The sequence below is a fragment of the Aquarana catesbeiana genome, linkage group LG04 (assembly GCF_042186555.1).
Source record: "Aquarana catesbeiana isolate 2022-GZ linkage group LG04, ASM4218655v1, whole genome shotgun sequence".
NCBI lineage: Eukaryota > Metazoa > Chordata > Amphibia > Anura > Ranidae > Aquarana > Aquarana catesbeiana.
The window spans coordinates 247367503-247390320 of record NC_133327.1 but is presented as its reverse complement, the minus strand read 5'-3'; the positions used below and the strand labels follow the sequence as shown (position 1 = coordinate 247390320).

General features: G+C 39.8%; 1 protein-coding gene across 2 annotated transcripts in view; it reads right to left on the bottom strand.

Moving 5' to 3' along the window:
• LOC141139842 (probable cation-transporting ATPase 13A4) overlaps positions 1 to 22818 on the bottom strand; it is a 236787-nt gene that overhangs the window by 173596 nt on the left and 40373 nt on the right. For both annotated transcript variants that reach the window (XM_073626366.1, XM_073626365.1), the window contains exons 2-6: positions 19179 to 19295; positions 13799 to 13972; positions 10644 to 10787; positions 4596 to 4666; positions 389 to 469 (exon numbers count right to left, since the gene is read on the bottom strand). In XM_073626366.1, coding sequence (XP_073482467.1) covers positions 389 to 469; positions 4596 to 4666; positions 10644 to 10787; positions 13799 to 13972; positions 19179 to 19241 — 533 coding nt within the window. In that variant the 5' untranslated portion in view covers positions 19242 to 19295. The remainder of the gene's footprint in view (positions 1 to 388; positions 470 to 4595; positions 4667 to 10643; positions 10788 to 13798; positions 13973 to 19178; positions 19296 to 22818) is intronic.

The following is a 22818-nucleotide window of genomic DNA, read 5'->3' as shown; positions in this document are numbered from 1 at the left end:
ATGAGAAAGTGCAGCACATCTCAGACATACACAGTGGAAAGGCAGCTGTGAAACACCTGATAGTCACAGCTTGCTTCCCACAAGCAAGATGGCACCAGGGACCCGAAGACTGGTGGAGAACTGACCTGGGAGATGAAAGCATTGGATCCCTGGGCTGGTAAGTATCTGTATGTTAAAAGTCAGCAGCTAAACATTTTTTGAGAAATGACCACAGCTCCTCTTTAAGGGTTGGGTGAAACAAGACCTGACCTCTATGCACAATGGGGTCAGTACATCTGGTGGGTGCTTTGTTTTATTAGTGGAGAATCTGTGAAAGGTACAAAGTGACAAAATAACCTTAGGATTATTTTTAGTTCAGTAGTAGAAGGCCACTTTGAAATATATTTACCTGATGGCTTGTTCCTCCTTCTTCAGACCAGACCCATAAAATAAGTGCATGTTGTAACAAGAAAGATTCTCCTCCAGAGTTCTAAAATCACAGAAAGCAAGTATAAAAACTTTGCCATGGCTTCTGAAGAGGGTCCTTTGCAACCCAAGAAAACACCATGCCTGTACTTAAAAAAGAACAATAGGGCACCAGATTAAAGTGGATGTAAACCCGATATTTTTTTTTATATCATACTGTAGAGTATTTCCTATCATTTGAGCCCAGTCTTGCCACACAGAGTTAATCCATCTCTGAGCAATCCTCTTTTATTGTTCAGTGAGATAAATCTTGACAAACTGAGAAAAACTTTGTCAAATCCTCCCCCTTGCTGTGAGTGACAGGTGATTTACATATCTTGTGCACCAGCCTAAGAGACATGCAGTATTTTTTAATTCCCTCCCCCACTCCTTTCTTCAGCAGCTCTGCAAGGATTGGCTGTTCCACACCTCAGCATGATTTGGCATGCTGAAGTCGTGTGGTTACTTTCCTGTCTTTTCACTGGATGTTAGAGATCATAGCAGAAGTTCAGTGTAAGGAATACACAGGAGAAATGCATATTGACAAGGAGTGTAGAGGTGGGCGGGGAGTCTACTGACATCAGGACTCCACCCACCGAGCTCCAGACAACAGACCCACCCACAGAATATGCAGTTTTTCGGGTCTAACAACAGTCAGAGGGGAGACATTTGACAGGTAAAGATACATGCAGGAGGCATGTATATCCTTATAGTTAACCCCTATGGCAGTAGTATAGAAAGGATGACATTGGGTTTACATCCACTTTAAAAATGGATAAAATCACCACTTTAATGTGTAGCTCACTTACATGTAAAATACTTGTATACAACTCCAATGGCTGAGGCAGCAGGTGCACAATACAGTGACAACAGCATTCTGGAGGGACTGATGAACGGCAGCCTGCCCCTTCCTCCCGTCATGGCTTCCAGTACATGGCCTGAGCGAGGGCTACAGATGCCGCTGTTCACCTCTATCTCGGCGAGTATTTGCCTATGCGCCTGCAGCTGATCCCTCCAAACTACTGTTTTTTTGCTTTATTGTGCACCTTTCGCCTCTGCCAATAGAGTTGTATACAAGCTGCACATAAAGTGGTGATTTTAGACATTTTTAATCTGGCACCCTGCTGTTCTTCTTTTGCATTCTCACGTTGGATCTCTCCCAGGTCTATTTGCCAGGAGTTGCCGGAGCTTGACAATCACCTGTCTTTGACCATCCCTTGCAATGTACTGCATGAACTATATGGATTTTTTTCTCCTTCGTTGTGGCTCTGAGCGCCTTCCTGTACTGAAGGTGGACTGTAGTCAGATAGTGGAGCTGAACAACATACCTGAATGTATTGTGCAGGGTGGAATACTATAGTATAGTGATTGTAACCATATTTTAATCATATATTGAGCACACTGATCCTTATTTATAAAAGTGTTATAAAACACATCTTAAGTGCTTATATAAAATTTGCTAGCAGGAAGGCTTTCATTGGTGCACTACTTGCCCCTGCCAGAGTTCAAGGGCCACTTCTCTGATTGGAAGTAAATAAGGCTTGGTGATTTTTTTGACACAGCAACTATGCAATTACTGATTCATTCTTCAAACTAATCCTGCATCTCCAGTGTTCACTAATCATCCCAAGGGCAGCAGCAATAAATGCTTTCTGTAAAAGCAGACTGTAAAAGTAGAAACTTGAGGTTGCCTGCTACATTCCATCAGTGCTGGATTAGGTCATTTATAAACAACTCAAGTGTGCTTTAAACTAACACTACTTTCTAAGTGGAGATAATTATTAAGTTCTAGGAGGTTTCTATTGAGAAGAGCATGGAAAGAGCTATTTGAAATAGAAATAAACTACTGAAGCACACGAGAAAAAAAAAAATATTCATGAGCAATACTGGCTTACAACAGTTAATGCATTTGAAATTATTCTAAACAGTGTAATTAAAAAAAAAAATAACAAACATGTTATACTTACCTTCTCTGTGCGATGATTTTACACTGAGCAGCCCTGATCCTCTTTTTTTGGGGGGGCCCCTTATGGCGGTCCTGGCTCCTCCCCCCTGCTGAGTGCTCCCAATAGCAAGCCTCTTGATATGAGTGTACTCAAGCAGGCTCGTTACGGAGCCATGCTCCTGTGAATGGACATTGTCCATTTACACATAGAGTGCAGCTCGGCCCGCCCCACCCTGCCCCCTGCTCTCTCACTGGGTGTGATTGACAGCAGCAGGAGTCAATGGCTGAGTAAGCCAATGAGGAGAGAGAGACCCCAGGAGAGCCGCTGCTTTTATGCACATCACTGGATCAAAATAGGGTTCAGGTACGCATAAGGGGGGGGGCTGTGGGTTGAGCTGCACCCAGATGTTTTTTTACCTTAATGCATAGAATGCATTAAAGTAAAAAACCTTTTGCCTTTTGAACCACTTTAACATTGAAATATATGGACTCCACGCTTATGTGATATTCACGTTTTTAGCATTTTAATGTGAAAATTAAGGTGAAACAGTAAGTCATCCTCAAGTCATCAAGTTAACACTTCTGCCTACGTCATGCCCGGGACCACGCTGAGCCGCGATTTGCAGTATTCACCATATGCTGGCCAGAGTCTTTACATTACACATATGCTGCATATACTGGGTACCAGGATCCCAATCCTCTGAACCCTTCAGTAAGTCCCCATACTCCCAGCACCCCAGCACATCTATGTACTGCACTAGAGATCTCAGCAGCTCTTAAACCCCCAACACCCCCCTTTACCCACTTACATATCTCTGTACACCCCCAACACCCTTCTCACACACACAAAACTCTGCACTGCTGATTGGCAGCTCTGTGATAAAGTGGCCGAGCAACTCAGTGTGCACAAGCCGGTGCCTTTGTGGGTCAGACGCCTCCCCCTTCCACTGTAGAGTGTGCACTGCTGGCCGGAGGTGTAAAGGGAGATACCAGGCACCACAGAGCTGCTCCTCACCCCACTGTATAGCAGGCTGGAGTCCTCTCCTGGCTGTCTGCCTCTGCCTGCCTTCCTCCCTGCACATTGCTCGGCCACACCGAGAGAAGGAGAAGAGCTGCCAGCCTGCTCCATGGAGGACTATCAATGATGAAAAAAATAGATTTTAATGCCCCCCACACTTGCCCTGCCACAAGCTTCTCATGGAGCCCCCCCACTGTCCCTGAATGGGTGAGCATGCCGACCTGCCCCCCCCCCCGGTTATGATAGGTTTCTTTGCTGGCTTCTGCTAACTAGGCGGCAGTGGGATATACTGCCTGTCCTCCACCACAGCAGTTGGCAGAAGCCTCACCGGGAACTGAGAAAAGCTGAGGAGATCTCTTGTATGGTTCAGGGGAAGAAGGAGGTGGAGGGAACCGTGGCACCCCTCTCAATGCGGTGCTCAGGGAAGATGCCCCGCCCCCTAGTTACGCCCCTGTTTGTTGCCCCTCTTAAAGTGCCACCTGGTTCCAATAGACCCACCAGGAGCCATGGTAGGGATGGCCCTGGCCAGGATTTAGGCACCTTAAAATGTGAGTTTATACACTTCTGTTTTTATTCTGAATAATTCCTATGGTTTTATGCTATGTGGTATCCCTCCACTATTTCTTCCTCTATCTATATGTGAGGATTAACCCATTGAGGAGCTTTTCCGTAAAGACACCACCCAGGGGAGGACTCCCCAACAAGCACAAGTGACCACACTAGAGATAGGTGGTCAATATTCAGGGCGAGTGTACATCTATATGGGGCACCTGAACTGAGCACAAGTAGAACACCTGTCCTTCACTGAATGTCACGAGCACAAGCACTTTATTTAATATAGCACTAAGGGACTTTATTCCACTTATGGTCTAATAGTTGGATAACGTTAAACACCTAGCGTGTGTATATACATATATATATATATATATATATATATATATATATATATATATATATATATATATATATATATATATATATAGTGAAACATTGAATGTTGCGAATATTGAGGGGAAATAATGGATGAAGTAAAGAGAGTAATGCAACTAAAATAAGGTATACACCTTAGTGAATTATCCCTTATGTATCACAAATTTGTGAGTTGCTTTGAATCCAAGCTTTTTTATTTTCTGATGGTATATTCCTATTGAAAGACATTTAAAATAAGGCATTCACCTATATACTCACCCGATGTTTTCAAACTTTTTCTCGGCATAGTTCCATACAAACCGAATTTTCTGAACTCTAATAAATTTAACCTGTAAAAAATATCAATAATTTGTTATCCTACAGGTCTATCCTGTTTTTTTCTGAATATACAGTTAATTTTGAATCACAAGAGTTGTTACAATTTTAAATTGTAGGCAGGGTTGTGCTTGCAGTAATGGTAACCAAGTGCCTAGGGTTGCAAAGATTAGGGGGAGTACTAGGTCGCAAAATAGACAAATGTGATAACTTTATTTAATTTATTTTTTTTCCTTTTTACATGTGAAATTTGTATATATGTACACTAAATTCTAAATAGAAAACTAAATTCAGCTAGAAAACAGTATGTGGGAAGGAGTGCAGGGGGTGTTAAGAGGTGTCAAAAGGCTCTTTACAGCTCAGGATACATGAAACCATCTCTCCTTACTATAGTTTGGAAGCATCCTATAATATATGCAGGTGGATTTTATATTCAGGTGTTGAAGAAGTTTCATAGCTTATCCAAACCACTTATTAAGCAGATTTTGATTGCACAAGAATAGGGTGGAAGGTTTGAAAGTTGTGGAACCACCCTGTTCTAGTTAAAGCATCCTATCCATCCTTGTTGTTATAGATGCTAAATTGCTGTCAAAAATGTAGATTTCCTGACACCAGAGATGGAATTAGGTAACTAGAACAGGGTGATTCCACAACTTTCAAATTTCACATTTTCAACTTTCTTGTTCTTGGACAACCAACATATGCCTTTCCATGGTGATTGCATTAAGGTGTCTGTGCTACCTGTGTGGATACCACTTCAAGACCGTCCACAGTACATTTAAATACGTCCTTACTTTGATATTAAATACCATTGTTATGGCAGTTGCCATAATCCTGGTATTTTTGTTACTGCGGACAATTCAGCGTCTAATAAAAGTGGTCCCGGCGGCAGATGCCCCCCCTCCCGCTGAGTCCCGGTCATCTCTGGGCTTACCAGACCTATTGGTTAGCCCAGAGTCGATCCAACCTGATCCATGGCTGGGCAGCAAGTTAGCCCCCACTCAGCTTTATGATCTTGGAGGAACAAAGCGACGTCACTTCCGCCTTCCGGCCTTAAAGGGATGATTTTTTTCTCCTCTTAAGGGCAAAATTACTTTTATTTATTTTTTGCTGTTAAATGTAAATGTGAGATCTGAGGTCTTTTTGGCCTCAGATTCTAAATAAAGAGGCCCTGTCATGCGTATTTCTATTACAAGGGGGTTTACATTCCTTGTAAAAGTAATAAAAGTGATCATAAAAAAAAAAAAAAAATTGACATGGACAGTGTAAAAAAAATAAAAATTTTAATAAATAGGCAAACATTTTTGTCCCTTTGAGCTCACGCGCAGAAGCGATCGCATACGTAAGTCATGCCCACATATTTAAACAGTGTTCAAATCACACATGTGAGGTATTGCCATGATCATAAAAGCGAGAGCAATAATTCTAGTACTAGACCCCCACTGTAGCTCTAAATAGGTAACCAGTAAAAAATGTTAAAGCGTCGCCTATGGAGATTTTTAAGTAACATAGTTTGTCGCCTTTCCACGAGTGTGTGCAATTTTAAAGCATGACATGTTACATATCTATTTACTCAGCTTAACATAATCTTTCACATTATACAAAAAATTGAGCTAACATTACTGTTTTTTTTTAAATAAAACTTTTTTTTTTTTTAGAAAAATTGCATTTGTAAGACAGATGCGCAAATACAGTGTGACATAAAATATTGCAATGATCGCCATTTTATTCTCTAGGGTCTCTGCTAGAAAAAAAATATATAATGTTTGGGGGTTCTAAGTAATTTCTAAGTAATTTTATAGCAAAAAATACAAATTAAAACTTGACCTTAATAATTCATTTTTACAAAAATAGCACTAAAAGGGCAGTGTGATTCCGCATTTCAAATACCAATTAAATATCATTAGTGGCTGTTTTGGAAAGATATAAGAAATGTAAAGAGAGTTTTCATTTTTAAAATATTTTTTAATCTATAAAATATCTACAGGAATGTACAAGTCATTGACAATGCACAAAAAACAGCCCAAAACTCATTCAATGTAGATATATCTACATCAACATACAATAATCAACATACAAATAACTGCATGGACTAGATACAAAATAACTCAAAAATAAAGTTTCAAACTCTCTCAGAGTAAAATTTTTCGTATGTAAACTTTTAAGATTTAGGTTAAATGAGCTTGATAACAAAGAACAAGGGGGCTGGGCCCTAAGGTGCTTTTCTTATGTTTGAGGAGCTCAACAGTGGACAATAAATTAGGAAGTAGGGAAAGATAATTATGGTATATAGACAGAGGAATCTAGAGGTATGATGTATATAGACAGAGGAATGGAGGTATGGAAGTTTGAATTTCCAATTTTTTAACATGGTAAATATCATATTAGATTGGGTCAAGAGCATCCGTTTCAAGGAAATTCCACTGTGCCTAGAGATCAGATTTAATTAGACTGTCAGGAATTTTGTTGGTAAAAATAGCACCATAACCCAGAGGTGTAAGTAGATTTTCAATAAAAAAAGAAGGGCCCCCTGACCACCAGGGCCCTTTTTATCGGTCCCAGGGCCCTTTCCTCTGGCCGGGATTTGAGTTCCATAGACTGCAATGGTAAATCACAAAAGTCCCAAGCAAGATCACGAGGAGTTCACTAGGAAATTGCAAGCAAGTCAAGGAAGTCGCAAGGGAGTTGCAAAACTTTGGGGTCACAGCAGTGTGAACCAAGTCTTACTGTCCCACAGCTGTCATGGGGCCCCCCCATGGTGGTGGAATGCCAGGGCCCAGTCCCAAGTGCAACCTTTGAAACCCTGGTAGTTCTGCCACAGGCATAAGCTTAGGGTGCAAGTAGTTTTTTTTAGGTTGTTAACTCAAAGAGACTGCCACCAGATAATTTTTGAACTGGTTCCCAGCCGGCTCACTCATATTTACTGCGGCACAATGGCACCGCTGCGCGAAACTCCCTACGGGTACGGGGTCCCATTTAAGAGCCGCAAGAGGGTGCGCGCTCCGTCGGGGGACCCGATGCGCATGGCTGGTGGGCGTGATCGCCGCCGGCCATGCACAATCACATGCATGAGAGTCAGCATGGGGATTTGTGTGTGTAAACACACAAATCCCTGTTCTGTCAGGGTAGAGGAGACATAACGTTTGTTCCAACTAAGTAGGAACAACTTTATGTCTCCTCCCCTAGTCAGCCTTATCCCCATACAGTTAGAACACACTGAGTGAACACACATTTAACCCCTTGATCGCCCCCTAGTGTAAACCCCTTCCCCACCAGTGTCATTTACACGGTAATCAGTGCATTTTTATAGCACTGATCGCTGCATGGTCCCAAAAATGTGTCAAAAGTGTCCGATCTGTCCGTTGCAATGTCGCAGTACCACTAAAATAATAAAAAAAAAAAATAAATATGCCATAAATCTTTCACATAGTTTGTAGACGATATAACTTTTGCGAAAACCAATCAATATACGCTTATCGTGATTTTGTTTACCAAAATTATGTAGAAGAATATATATTGGCTTAAATTCATGAAGACATTTTTTAAAAAACATTTTTGTGGATATTTATTATAGCCAAAAGTAAAAAATATTGTTTTTTCAAAATTGTCGCTTTTTTTTGTTTATAGCACACAAAATAAAAACCGCAGAGGTGATCAAATACACCCAAAAGAAAGCTCCATTTGTGGGGAAAAAAGGCTGCAAATTTAGTTTGGGTACAACGTCGCACGACCGCAAAATTGTCATTTACAGCGATGCAGTGCCAAATTGTAAAAAGTGCTCTAGTCAGGAAGGGGGTAAAAATCTTCCAGGGCTGAAGTGGTTAAATTAATTTATTAACAACGGTTTTGGCTACTTTTTTTTTTCTCTTCATGATTTTCTTTTATGAATCAAAGTTTTAGAGGAATAGGACACTTATGCAGCTACTCTTTCCACATCCTGTTTCCACATGTCACTAGGTTTTATGCGCAACCTCCCTTTGAGGCACAGGTCATGCACAGAGGCCAGCAAGAAGGAGTAGCTACTATTTCTACACTGGCACTTGTAGCTCCTCTCTGACTGGTCCTCAGTGAGAACTGTCAGTGTTGGATTACAAGTAAAGGCCACTGCAAGCTGTAAGTGTATAGTAGACATGTGCATTCGTTTTCGTCCGAATGCATTTTCGTCTGAATTTCGGGTATTTTCGTTATCGTTTTAACAAACGATAACGAACGTGCAGAATCTGAAAACCGAAAGATCCAAAATAAACAAATGCTTTATTTTCGTTTTCGTTGCGACAACAGTTCGATATAGATAGGAGATTCGACATGACGCTGACAATAGCGATCTGTGTCCATCGAACCTGTGGTCGAATGTGCCTAACCTTAGCTCTGTTAGTCCAAGATTATTCGACATAGAGAGAAAAAATTCGACATAGAAAAGATTTGACATTATAGTGACAATAGCAAAAAAGGTTGAATGTGCCTAACCTAACTCTATTAGTCTAAGATTATTCGACATAGAGAGAAAAGATTCGACATGAAGATTCGGCGAAGCAGTCGCCGAGAGCGAACATTTATGGTCAAATGCTCCGCCCATAGGCTATAAAAGAATTCTAATGTTGGTTGACTAGTAAAATTAATTAATAAATATAATTATTACTAGTGTCATACAACATTAGAATTCTACTATAGCTTGTAGGCGGAACATTTGACCGGAAATGTACGATTGCGGCATCGTACAGTTTAGCTGCTCCATCGAATCTTCTTAAAACATTCGACAGACACCATAAGCCTTCAATGACAGATTCAACCTTAATTATTTCGGATTTTCGGACAAATGCATTTTTTAACGAAACAAAATGAATAAAAATGAATTTCGGGAGTAACTAAATAAATGTATTTTTCGAATGAAAACGAAATTCCGAAACAAAATATTTCAGTGTGCACATGTCTAGTGTATAGTAGAAATAACAGCAGCTGGTTGCTGTGTTCTCCTTCCAACCACCAGCTCAGACAGTAACAGCGGTTGCTACTTGTAAACCAACACTGACAGCCCTTACATTACTGAGGAACACACTGAAAGTAGAAATGCCAGCTACTGCATGCTGGCTGGTCTGTATGTACGCTCTGGCACTCTGAATGTGCAGGAGGCTGTGCTTGGAACCTAGTGACATACCGACAAAGATTTGGGTAAGAACAGCTGTGGGGAGAAGGGTAGCACATACACGGAACTGACACTTCTGCAAGATTTACAGATTCCTGTAAAACTTTGATTCATGAAATCTTTGTGGCAAAAGAAAACAATACAAGAATAATAAAAGAAGGGCAGACTGTTGCTGCTAAAACTACTCTACTGCTACAAGATTTTAATTCTAAAAAATGGTCAGGTAACAGGCTCTCTTTAAAGCAGAACGTAAACCTAAAAAAACTTTTAGTAGGTAGAGTTTATTAGCAAATTACCCTCCTGCAAAAAAAAAAAAACAAAACTTCATTCTCTCTACACTCTTGGCTCACTCTGTAACACATCAACAAATGGAGCTCCATGCACATGGGCAGGTGTTACATCATTAGTGGTCATCCAATAACTGACAAAACATGTCCAATGACATAGAAGCAGCAGGGAAGCTGGTAGCAGCCCCAAGACCAGAGATGTCAACACCCCCACAGCTGTTCCAGCTGTCTGAAGATTCAAAATTTCTGCTTTTCTCTCTCTTCTCTGTTAGCATTCCAGGATGGACCAGATGGATTCTAATTAGTCAGCACCTTCACATTGCACTACCGGGTGTTGATATCTAGGGAACCCCAGAGATAAGTATAGCAAGGATAGGGGGGAATGGTGTTCTGTGTTAATTAGCCTTTACATTTTTTCTGTAAAGGGGAACTATGCCTTCAAACATCTAAACACTTCAAACATCTAAAGTTCAATCAAAAGAATGTATTGTAATACCTGTGATAATTTAATGTGAATTGCATATAAAATAAATAAATAAATAAATATGCAACATTACTTACTTTAAGATCCGGCCTTCTAATGGCTTTATTTAAAATAGAATTCTCATCAGAAATGACAGAACAACTTGAATTTCTTAATGTTTCTTTAAATTCATCAAGGGTAATCCAGCGTACCTTCTTTCTGGTATATTTCTTTCTTTCGTCCTAGCCAAAATGAAAGGCTATTAAAAGGACTGCAATATTACCACTCTCTTCTGTTCATTGACTACAATACATTTCCTTAATGTGCTCAGTGTGCAGCAGTTTCCACTAGATTTCACTAATGGTATGCAGCAGTTTCCCACTGAAGTTTCCCACTGATGTCAGTATTGGTGTGTAGCAAAACACATAGGGGTTGATTTACTAAAACTGGAGAGTGCAAATTTTGGTACAGCTGTGCAGAGTAGCCAATCAGCTTCTAACTTCAGCTTGTTCAATTAAGCTTTTACAATAAAACTTGGAAGCTGATTGGTTTCTATGCAGAGCTGCACCAGATTTTTCACTCTCCAGTTTTAGTGATAAATAAACAAACAGCAGTACAGAAGGGGGTTGATTTACTAAAGTTAAAAAGACTGTGCACTTTGCAAAGTGCAGTTGCCCTCTTCAAGAGCAGTTGCTCCAGAGCTTGGTAAATGAGCAGACGCTCTGCTGACTTATATCATCCAATCATGTGCAAGCAAAAATGCAGTTTTTTTAATTCTCCTTGCACGGGATTGGGTACTCTTTGCAAAGTGAAGCCTTACCTCGTTTACTAAGCTCTGGAGCAATTGCACTTGCAGAGGGCAACTGCACTCACAGTTTTTTTGCCCTTAGTAAATCAACCCCATGGACCGAAACTTATGATTTTCAGTCCTTGTGTATCCTGCTTAACAAAGCCCCAGATATCAATAAGAAACTTACAAGAGCTCTAACTCTTCCCTATTCTATCCAAAAGTAAGAAAAAAGTATTAGTGGGATGAACAATTTACCAACTTTAGTCTTGTGCTATAGCCAAAGGATGGCTACAGTGTGGTACTATAGTTCTGGAAGGGCATCCATAGTTGTCCTCGAAGAACCCAAGCCCCCTGCATACCCCCTGGGCTGCTCATCAAAACAGCTGATCACAGATCGGGGTGAAGGACCAATCACAGCGGCCCTTCACCATGTAATTAGCTGTGTCCAATCACAGCTGATCACAAGTAAATAGGCTACCTGTACCAGTGTTGCCAACCTTCAGTATTTTTACTGGCAACCAGTAAAAAATGGGCACTTTTCTCCTGCCAGTAAATGGCAGTGACAGGAAAAGATTGCTAGTAAAAAATATGGCTGTGATGCTCGATGCTGGCCAAGACCATTCGAGTGCCTGCTACAGTGTTCTCAGGTGGTGTCGGCAGGGGGGCTGGTCTGGTGGAGGTGGTGCCTGAGCATGTCGTGTGATGTCATGGGGCAAGAGAGCCGAGCAAAGCCGGGAGCGGGATTGTCAGTGCGGTTTGGAGTAGACTGAAGGGATCACCTGGGGTGAAGAGAGACTGTCACTGTGATTCAAGAGGGGATGTGTTGAGTTGGTTGTACAAATGCCAGAGCTGTGATGTTTTGCAGTCACCCCCCCCACTGTAAAAAGGGGTGCACTGCATCTACCCTGCATACGCAGGCAAAGCAGACAGTTGCAGCGCAGTGTTGTAGGTTTTCAGGGGTTAGAATAGGTGGTGAGGAGGCACCTCCGTCTGTCAATCACCCACTGGAAAATTATCGACCACGGATTCCTCTTCAGAAGGGCTAATACACCTGTAAACGAGCCCCTTAAAGTGGACACTGCCGGGAGGCATGCGTGATTTCACCACGCTTCCCTTCACAGCTGGAAGCTCCAAATCCCACAAGCAAACACATCAGGAGAATGCACACAAACCCACTGGAAGAGTGCATTAAGACCTGTGTTTAAAGTGAAATTCAAATTAATTTTTTAACCGCAGACATGTAGGGTTTTTATGACAAAGGAGACCCTAGTGGTCTCTTCTGTCATAAATGCTTCTCCCAGCCTGTCAACGGTAATGTACTTTTAGAGTACGTTTATGGCACCGATCTGCACCATGATGAAGTGACTCCCATGCCCTTTCATGGGACTGATGTGTCATTGTGGCTCGGCCATTCAACCGACTAAACAGAGCGAGCCTGGAAGGAAGAATGGGAAATGATGGGAAAACCAGAGACCATCTCGAGTGCTGACAGATGGAGGGCTTACTTTGACAGGTAAGTCCAACATAATATGCTAATATGTATGGCACAAATCTCCTAGGGGCATTTAAAAAAAATTATGGTGGAGATTAATTACACTTTAACATTCCTAAACTGGAGCTGGTCGGTAGACATGTGCAATGCGTTTCGTAACGAATCAAAATTTGGCCGAATTTTGCATCCTTTGGACATTCGAATGCATCCGAATGTCCAAAGAAGAAAATAACTCATTTAAACTAATATGAAAGAAATTATAGCAAAAGTAACTAATGAATTCGACATGATTGGTTCATTTGTTAAAGGTCTAATGAAACAAAAGGTCAACTCAGAGTAAATCTTACAGTCCAATCAGCTGATTCATTTTGTGCTGGAGGTTGGATTACTGGAAAAGTGCATTCCTGAGAACTGAGTGAGAAGGGTGTTGAATTGTTGTCACAAATATATATACATACATACACACATACATATCAAATCGAATAATCGAATCGATATACATACAAAACGAATCGATTCGGTATAATGAATATCGACACTCTACAGAAATAACGAATTATCTGAAAATTAATTAACGTAACATAACGAATATAACAGAGCGAAATTATGTATTTTACAAATAAAAACAAAACTAAACTAAACAAAATTTTCTGTTGTGCACAAGTCTACTGGTCGGTACTGTAAATGCTTTGCCAAAGCAGATTGAAAAGAAATATAAACATACATCACATCCAGACTAGCCTGGTACCTTAATTTGTGTTTCAAATACATATGCATCTAAAAAAGTATATTTTATAACAGCTATTGTTTAAAACACAATTGGTTGCCATTATCCAGTAAATGTCAGATCAAAAAATAGTCATTGCTGTCCTTAATTCATAAAAAGCATCACGTTATAAAATGCTATTAATGTCAAATTATAGAATTTTATACTGTTATATACTAATGCAGCAAAAAACATGATTACTTACAGTTGTTCTAAGTAAAACCACATTGGCTTTCTCCAAAGGGGATTGGACACAGTTTGCCCAGACGCTCCACTCTGGCTTCCAATAAAAGACAAGCAAAAGAATTCCACCTGATAAACAATAGCCGATCACACAGAGGACAATCCAAGGAATGCTCAACCTGTAGCCAAAGATTTCCTATTGAGAAAGTAAAAGTAACAATACCGTCAAAAGCACAAGCACAATGAGATTAATTTACTAAAGTAGTCGTCTCCAAACTGCGGCCCGGGGGCCAGATGCGGCCCATTTGCTTGCCTTTATCTGGCCCTTGGTGCACTTTTCCTTCCACAGATATCAACAGTGGGGCACTATTCCTTTTACTGACACCAATGATGGGGCACTATTCCTTCTACTGACACCAATGATGGGGCACTATTCCTTCCCCTGACAGCAGTGATGAGGCACTTTTCCTCCCACTGACACCAGTGACGGGACACTATTCCTCCAACTGACACCAATGATGGGGCACTATTCCTTCCCCTGACAGCAGTGATGGGGCACTATTCCTCCCACTAACACCAATGATGGGACACTATTCCTCTCTGTGACACCAGTGATGGGACACTATTCCTCTCTGTGACACCAATGATGGGACACAATTCCTCCCACTGACATCAATGATGGGGCACTATTCCCCCCACTGATACCAATGATGGGGCACTATTCTTCCCACTGGTACCAATGATGGGGCACTATTCCTCCCACTGATACAAATGATGGGACACTATTCCTCCCACTGACACCAATGATGAGGCACTATTCTTCCCACTGATACAAATGATGGGACACTATTCCTCCCATTGACACCAATGATGGGACACTATTCCACCCACTGATACCAATGATGGGGCACTATTCCTCCCACTGACACCAAAGATGGGGCACTATTTCTCCCACTGACACCAATTATGGGAAACTAATCCTCCCACTGACACCAACAACGGGGCACTATTCCTCTCCTTAATAACAAAGATGCACTGTTTACTCCCACTGACACCAGGACAATTTCTACTCCCAGTGCCCACAGTCCAGCCCCCCTAAAGTCTGAATACTGGCCTCTTGTTTAGAAAGTCTGGAGACCCCTGTACTAAAGGATTAAAAGATGTTCATTTAGCAAAGTGTATGTTCATTTTGCAGAGGATGATAGTAAATAAGATAAACCTGTATTCATTTTGGATACCCAATCATGTGCAGGGGGGGAAATGAACAAAAAAAACATGATTTTTGCTAGCACATGAATTGCTTACTGAACATGAGTTCATCTTATTTAATCAGTTAACCTTCCCTTCTCCTTTCCTCTAGGAAATAAACCATTTTTGCACACTTTTTTTAGTCCATCTGTAAATGTACATTCATTTATTAAATGTAAGTTATCATGGAAGTTGGTCATTAAAACATGTTAGGCTGTACTGAGAAAGCAGTTAAAGTGTTTGTAAATTGGAAACTTTTTTTAAAATTTTGGATAGAATGTGGAAACGTTAGAATCTCCATCAGTTTTTGCTGCTGTCAGTGTCTGTGCAGGGAAAATGAGCCCTTACTATTGGCCCTGGATTTCCACTGTTTCCTGTACAAAAAGTGATGGGAAATACGATTTGTTTTTCTGCACTTGATCAATGTGTCTGAGTATGGGCGCACTATTTTTAATTTAAGCACCAGTGAGTGGTGCTGTCTGCAGTTGAAGCCACAATATATAAAAAATGGATTCTGTCAACTGTACCTGGCTAACACCTATACTCATAGCATTCCATTTATGACTTCCTTTTTTTCATTAAATATTATTAATTTCTAAATATTTTTTACTCTCCCTTTACACTCAGGCCAAGTTTTCCAACAAAAGTGACAACTAGTGCAGCTGGGACAAACTATAATGCTGACAAGGGTGCTTACAACAGTTTTATTATATATGGTTTAAACCTTTTGAAGAAAAAAAGGCTGCCGTTAACTGTTTAAGAGTGTAAGCTGGAGACGAGCTTTGACTTGTTTGAATCTATCAGACCCCTGATATCTAATTAAAGATAAACTGTCACTATTATTCTGCTATCACACAGGGGGGTTTTGCCCATCTTATGTGACAGTAAAAAAGTTACGTGAAAAAAAATTAAAGGTACACCCAAGTACCTAAAATGCACCCCCCCCCCAAAAAAAAAATCTGAGCACCCCCAGATACACATTTATCACATTTAACCCCAAACTGTATGACCTGTTAGTGCTTTTAACCACCTCAACTCCGGGAGGCTTTATCCCCTTCAAGATCAGGCCATTTTTTGCTATTTGGCACTGCGCAACTTTAACTGGTAATTGAGCTGTCATGCAACACTGTGCCAAAACAAAATTTATATAATTTATTTCACACAAATTTAGCTTTCTTTTGGTGGTATTTGATCACCACAGGGTTTTTTATTTTTTTATTTTATTTTTTTTTTTTTATTATATAAACAAAATAGGCCAAAAATTTCAAAAAAATAAGCAATATAATTTACTATAAAACATATCCAATAAAAAATAAAAATAATTACATTCCTTCATAAATTTAGGCCAAAATGTATCCTGCTACATGTCCTTGGTAAAAAAAATCCTAATAAGTGTATATTATTTGGTTTGCATGAAAGTTATAGTGTCTACAAACTATGGTATATATATATATATACTCAATTTTTTTTTACACTACTAATGGCACAGATCAGCGACTTATAATGGGACTGTGATAGTGCAGCGGGCAATCTGACACTAACTAATATTGAGTAGGAACTGACTAACTGCCACTGACATCACCAGTGACACTACTACAGTGATCAGTGCTAATACTATACACTGTCACTGTACTAATGACACTGACTAGGAAGAGTTAACATCTAGGATAATTAAGATGTTAAGTGTGTCCCTAATAATGTGTAATGTGTGCTGATTTTTACTAAAGATCTCTTGTTTCTTATCCCAGCTTTTTAGAGATTGTTCCCTTTCCCTTTGTACGTTACTGCCTGTTCCTGGGTTTAGGGCGCATGCGTGCGCCCTAAACCCAGGAACAGGCAGTAACATACAAGTACATTGCTTTGCCTGTGTGGGCCGTCCGTCCGAAGTACATTGCAAACGGGCGGTCTGCAAGTGGTTAAATCGTCACCTATAGAAAATTTTGGGCACTGAATTATGTCACACAATTTGAAAGCTTGATATATTGTGTATCTATTTACTTGGCACAACCTCATCTTTTTTTTTAATTTTACAAAAAAAAAAAACTAATATTTTGCATGTCTGCTCACGAAAACTATTTTTACTGTATTTTATACTGAACATTTGAGCTTGATAAATAATATCACATTAAAAAAAAAGCAGCGCTAATGTGATATACACAATCCCCAGAGTAACTCCTGAGTATAAATACAAGACCAAACTTCTCATGAATGAAAGGCCAATGTCTAGTGAATAAGACTTAAAATAAATGACAAAATCAACACAGTGTACAGTGAATAACAAAAGAAAAAATGGATATAAGAAAAATATATAAGTGGACAAAAAATCAACAAAACGTCCATGAACAACTATAGTTGCAACTGCAAAAACTCATCTAAGGAGTGTGGTATAGTCCTATGTAAGGGAAATATTAAAGTGATGTCCTTTCCACAGATATTGGGTGAAAATGCATAGGTTTCTCCATATGTCATTCGCAGATAAACATGTGAAATAAGGGAAGATTGGGTACGCTTACCAAACAGAGATGGACACACACGCCATACGGCGGTGGGTCATACAGGCATTTAGACCATTCACTCCAGCAGGTCTTTAATGGAGGACACAAATGATGTCTTGTATTTATACCCAGGGGCTACTCTGGGGATTGTGTATTAGCGCTGCATTTTTTTCATGCTTTTTGGTTATTACACAGTTCACTACACTGTTGATGCTGGCTGCTGATTTATTGTTTCATAGGTGTATTAGTAGCGCAACTTTTTTCTCCACTTATATAAATAATATCACATGACAATAAAAATTGGAACTACCATTTTGCTGGCAGCTCATTTAATGATCACCAGGCACCGGAGGGGAGCCCAAGCACCCAATCTGAGGTCATAACCACCATCCACTCAATATATTCTTTTGAGACATTCATGGCATTTAAGTCAGACTTTGAAATCTTTTAAAGCCGCTTGGCAAGACTGGTCATCCTGGTATTCCCTACACAATACCACTGTGAAAACCTGATGATGTTTTGAACACCCATGCTAATGTTCTATTTATGTGTGCTGGATGCTATGAACACTATATTGCCCTGCGAGGCTCTATAATTGTTTTTCCCTCTTGTACTTGCTCATCTGTTCCGCAGTTGTGGTAATCTTGTGTTAAAACTTTAATAAAGATATGTTGAAATAAAATTGGAACTACCACCATTTTATTCCCCCAAATCTCTGCTTTCAAAAAATATATACCATTTTGAAGTTTTAACAGGCAAAAAATTGTTATTTCAACATGTGTGCAGAAAAAACACAAAAACGGCTCTGGTAGTGAAAGAGATGGATCCACCTAAACTATAGGATTTACTATAAAAAGAAAAAAAAACAGTTTAGAGCAGGTTTTCTAATTGTCTGACTGAGCAGTCAGCCGTCAGTCAATCAGAAAAACAATTAGCATGGTTCCAAATCATATGAACTCTATAAAAAGCAGTCAAAGTGATCATGTGGCTCAGTTTTCAGGATGCCTTGCTCAAATAGAAGCACTTTGACAGCATCAGCCAAGGCCCAGCTGTTAAACTGGTATCTAGTTTGCAAAAATATATATATATATTAGTTGTTAGGTGCAAATCACAGTTTTATACGTTTCACTGTTTTGGCGCAGAGCATTTATTAAAACATTTTAACAAATATCAGAAAAATATTTAAGGAAGCAAAATAAGGTCATATGTATAAAGCAGTGTGACATTCATTACGTATTCGATGTAGGGAAATCTTCCTCATGCATTTTCTTTAAATCACAGGCAATGATTAGCCACATGTGCATGTTTGGTAAATGTTACATTCACCGCTTTATAAATATTCCCCATAGAAACATAGTTAACAAGTGTAGCCATTTTAAACACACACTATACCTCTATAATTACAGGTCATTTTGTTTATAAAGCAGTAAATGTGACATTCATCAAATATTTACTACTTGTGAAACCAGCCTACATGAAGGAAATATACAATATATATATTCACTGTATATATATATATATATATATATATATATAGATAGATAGATAGATAGATAGATAGATAGATAGATAGATAGATAGATAGATAGATAGATAGATAGAGTTTGTTTGTTTTTTTTACAGGATTTACACAGTACATAAAAAGCAAGAAATATTCACCATCTCATTGTCCTCCCCTTCGTTGATTATTGCACAGTGGTCATTCCTTTCTTTGGTCTTCATGTTCCAAGAAAGCTTCTGAGAGTCTTCCAAGAGTCTTGGATGCTTGTTCTTAGGCTGATGACATAGAAATAGTTCAGTGAAACATCTTGAAATAGTTCCAGTTCTGAGACATAAGCTGTTCTGCTCCCTGCGTAGTGCACACACCTCTTTAATAGGTATTACACTAGCATCTAGTTTCTAATTCTTAAATTCACTATACTTTAGATGGCTACTCTGATTAAACGTTTCTGCTTCATTGCAGCACATATTTGGATCTTTAGGTCCTTTTTTGTTTACCTCAATTTAATCAAAAAATGTACTGCAGATATCACACATTGGTAGCTTAAAAAAATATGGCCTTGCCAAGGACCCTGATCTTCAATCCTGTACCTGCCTACAAAATTCATATCTCCCCCAGTAGCAAACTTGTCCACCTGCACCTTAAATTTCAAACCTCATAACCTCACCTACGCACCTACCCACTCCATATTGTGCAGTAGATCCCTTCTCTATGAACTGATTAAGCTGGACACTTGTTTAAAATGAAGGTGATGGAAAGGGCATTTTCATATTGAAAGGAAGGCCCTATGGGGTCAATAGGAGCACTGACCTAGATGATAGGCTCTGCTGCTTTGTTTTTGAGTCAAAACCCCAGGTCCACTGGCCATTACTAGGTCAAATTACAGCATCATGCTCCCTAATGGATTCTTCTTAATGTAGAATACATAATAGGAAAGTCCAGATGTGAGAGACCACTGTGGGCACAATGAATGTCTTTGCATCCCCAGGGAAGACACCCTGTAAGCAAAGCAATAGTGCAAAGCTGCCTGAGACCATGGTAATGCTGTATAAACAATGTAGTTGTCTCATGTGAAGAGGAGCAGGGGAGGTAGTAGAATGAAGACAACTACTGTGCTGGTTTATTAGGGAAAAAAGCAATCAGACAAGGTTTTCCAAAATACACTGCTCAAAAAAATTAAAGGAACACTTTGAAAACACATCAGATCTCAATGGGAAAAATATAATGCTGGATATCTATACTGATATGGACTGGGTAATGTGTTAGGAACAAATGGATGCCACATCGTTTGATGGAAATGAAAATTATCAACCTACAGAGGGCTGAATTCAAAAACACCCTGAAAATCTAAGTTAAAAAAATATGCAGCAGGCTAGTCCATTTGACTGAAATTTCATTGCAGTAATTCAAAATGGTACTCAGTAGTTTGTATGGCCCCCACATGCTTGTATGCATGCCTGACAAAGTTGGGGCATGCTCCTAATGAGACAACGGATAGTGTCCTGGGGTATTTTCTCTCAGATCTGGACCAGAGCATCACTGAGCTCCTGAACAGACTGAGGTGCAACTTGGCGGCGTCGAATGGACCGAAATATAATATCCCAGAGGTGTTCTATTGTATTTAGGTCAGGCGAGCGTGGGGGCCATTCAGTGGTATCAATTCCTTGATTCTCCATTTTCTAATAGTAGCTGTGGAAAATGTATTTCAAGAATATACATACAGTTGTGCTCATAAGTTTACATACCCTGGCAGAATGTATGATTTCTTGGTCATTTTTCAGAGAATATGAATGATAACACTGTAACATTTCTTTCACTCATGGTTAGTGTTTGGCCATAGCCATTTGTTATCAGTCAACTGTGTTTACTCATCAACTATGATTTACTCAAATCATAATGGCACCAGAAACTACCCAAATGACCCTGATCAAAAGTTTACATACCCTGGTGATTTTGGCCTAATAACATGCACACAAGTTCACCCAAAAGGGTTTGAATGGCTATTAAAGGTAACCATCTTCACTTGTGATCTGTTTGCTTGTAATTAGTGTGTTTGTATAAACGGTAAATGCATTTCTGGACTCCTGACAGACCCTTGCATCTTTCATCCAGTGCTGCACTGATGTTTTTTGATTCTGAGTCATGTGGAAAGCAAAAGAATTGTCAAAGGATCTGCGGGAAAAGGTAGTTGAACTATATAAAACAGGAAAGGGATATAAAAATATACCAAAATAATTGAGAATGCCAATCAGCAGTGTTCAAACTCTAATCAAGAAGTAGAAAATGAGGGGTTCTGTTGAAACCAAACCACGGTCAGGTAGACCAACTAACATTTCAACCACAACTGCCAGGAAAATTGTTTGGGATGCAAAGAAAAAAACACAAATAACTTCAGGTGAAATACAGGATTCTCTGAAAACATGTGGCATGGCTGTTTCAAGATGCACAATAAGGAGGCACTTGAAGAAAGATGGGCTGCATGGTTGAGTCGCCAGAAGAAAGCCATTACTACGCAAATCCGCCAAACGGCAGAGAGACAAGCCTCAAACCTTCTGGCACAAAGTCATTTGGAGTGATGAGACCAAAATTGAGCTTTTTGGCCACAATCATAAATGCTACATTTGGAGAGGAGTCAACAAGGCATATGATGAAAGGTACGGAAGTGGATCGCTGATGTTTTGGGGATGTGTGAGCTACAAAAGGCACAGGAAATTTGGTCAAAATTGTTGGCAAGATGAATGCAGTATGTTATCAAAAAATACTGGAGGAACATTTGCATTCATCAGCAAGGAAGCTGCGCATGGGATGTACATGGACATTCCAACACGACAATGATCCAAAACACAAGGCCAATTCGAAATGTCATTGGCTACAGCAGAATAAAGTGAAGGTTCTGGAGTGGCCATCTCAGTCTCCTGACCTCAATATCATTGGGCCACTCTGGGGTAATCTCAAATGTGCAGTTCATGCAAGACAGCCCAAGAATTTACAGGAACTGGAGGCTTTTTGCCAAGAGGAATGGGCAGCTTTACCATCTGAGAAGATAAAGAGCCTCATCTACAAATACCACAAAAGACTTCAAGCTGTCATTGATGTTAAAGGGGACAATACATGATATTAAGAACTCAGGTATGAAAATGTTTGATCAGGGTCATTTGGGTAGTTTCTGCTGCCATTGTGATTTAAAAAGAGTAAACACAGTTGACTGATAATAAATGGCTTCAGCCAAACACTAACCATGAGTGAAAGAAAAGTTTTTGTGTTATCATTCATATTCTCTGAAAAATGGCCAAGAAATCATAAATTCTGCCAGGGTATGTAAACTTATGAGCACAACTGCATACAATTTTTATTAATATTATTTATATATATATATGCAATATTGGTAAAACGCTAATACAACATATACTTGTATTGTCAATTGACGGGGATTGCCCGGTCTGTGGGGATTTTGCATGATGAGATGATGTCTGTCTTGTCTCTCTACGGATTACAGGCAATGAATGAGTGTGCTTAGAGTCATTGTCTTGTTGGAAGGTAAACCTTTGGCCCAGTCTGAGGTCCTGAGCACTCTGGAGAAGGTTTTCGTCCAGGATATCCCTGTACTTGGCCGCATTCATCTTTCCCTCGATTGCAACCAGTCGTCCTGTCTCTGCAGCTGAAAAAACCCCCCACAGCATGATGCTGCCACCACCATGCTTCACTGTTGGGACTGTATTGGACAGGTGATGAGCAGTGCCTGGTTTTCTCCACACATACCGCTTAGAATTAAGGCCAAAAAGTTCTATCTTGGTCTCA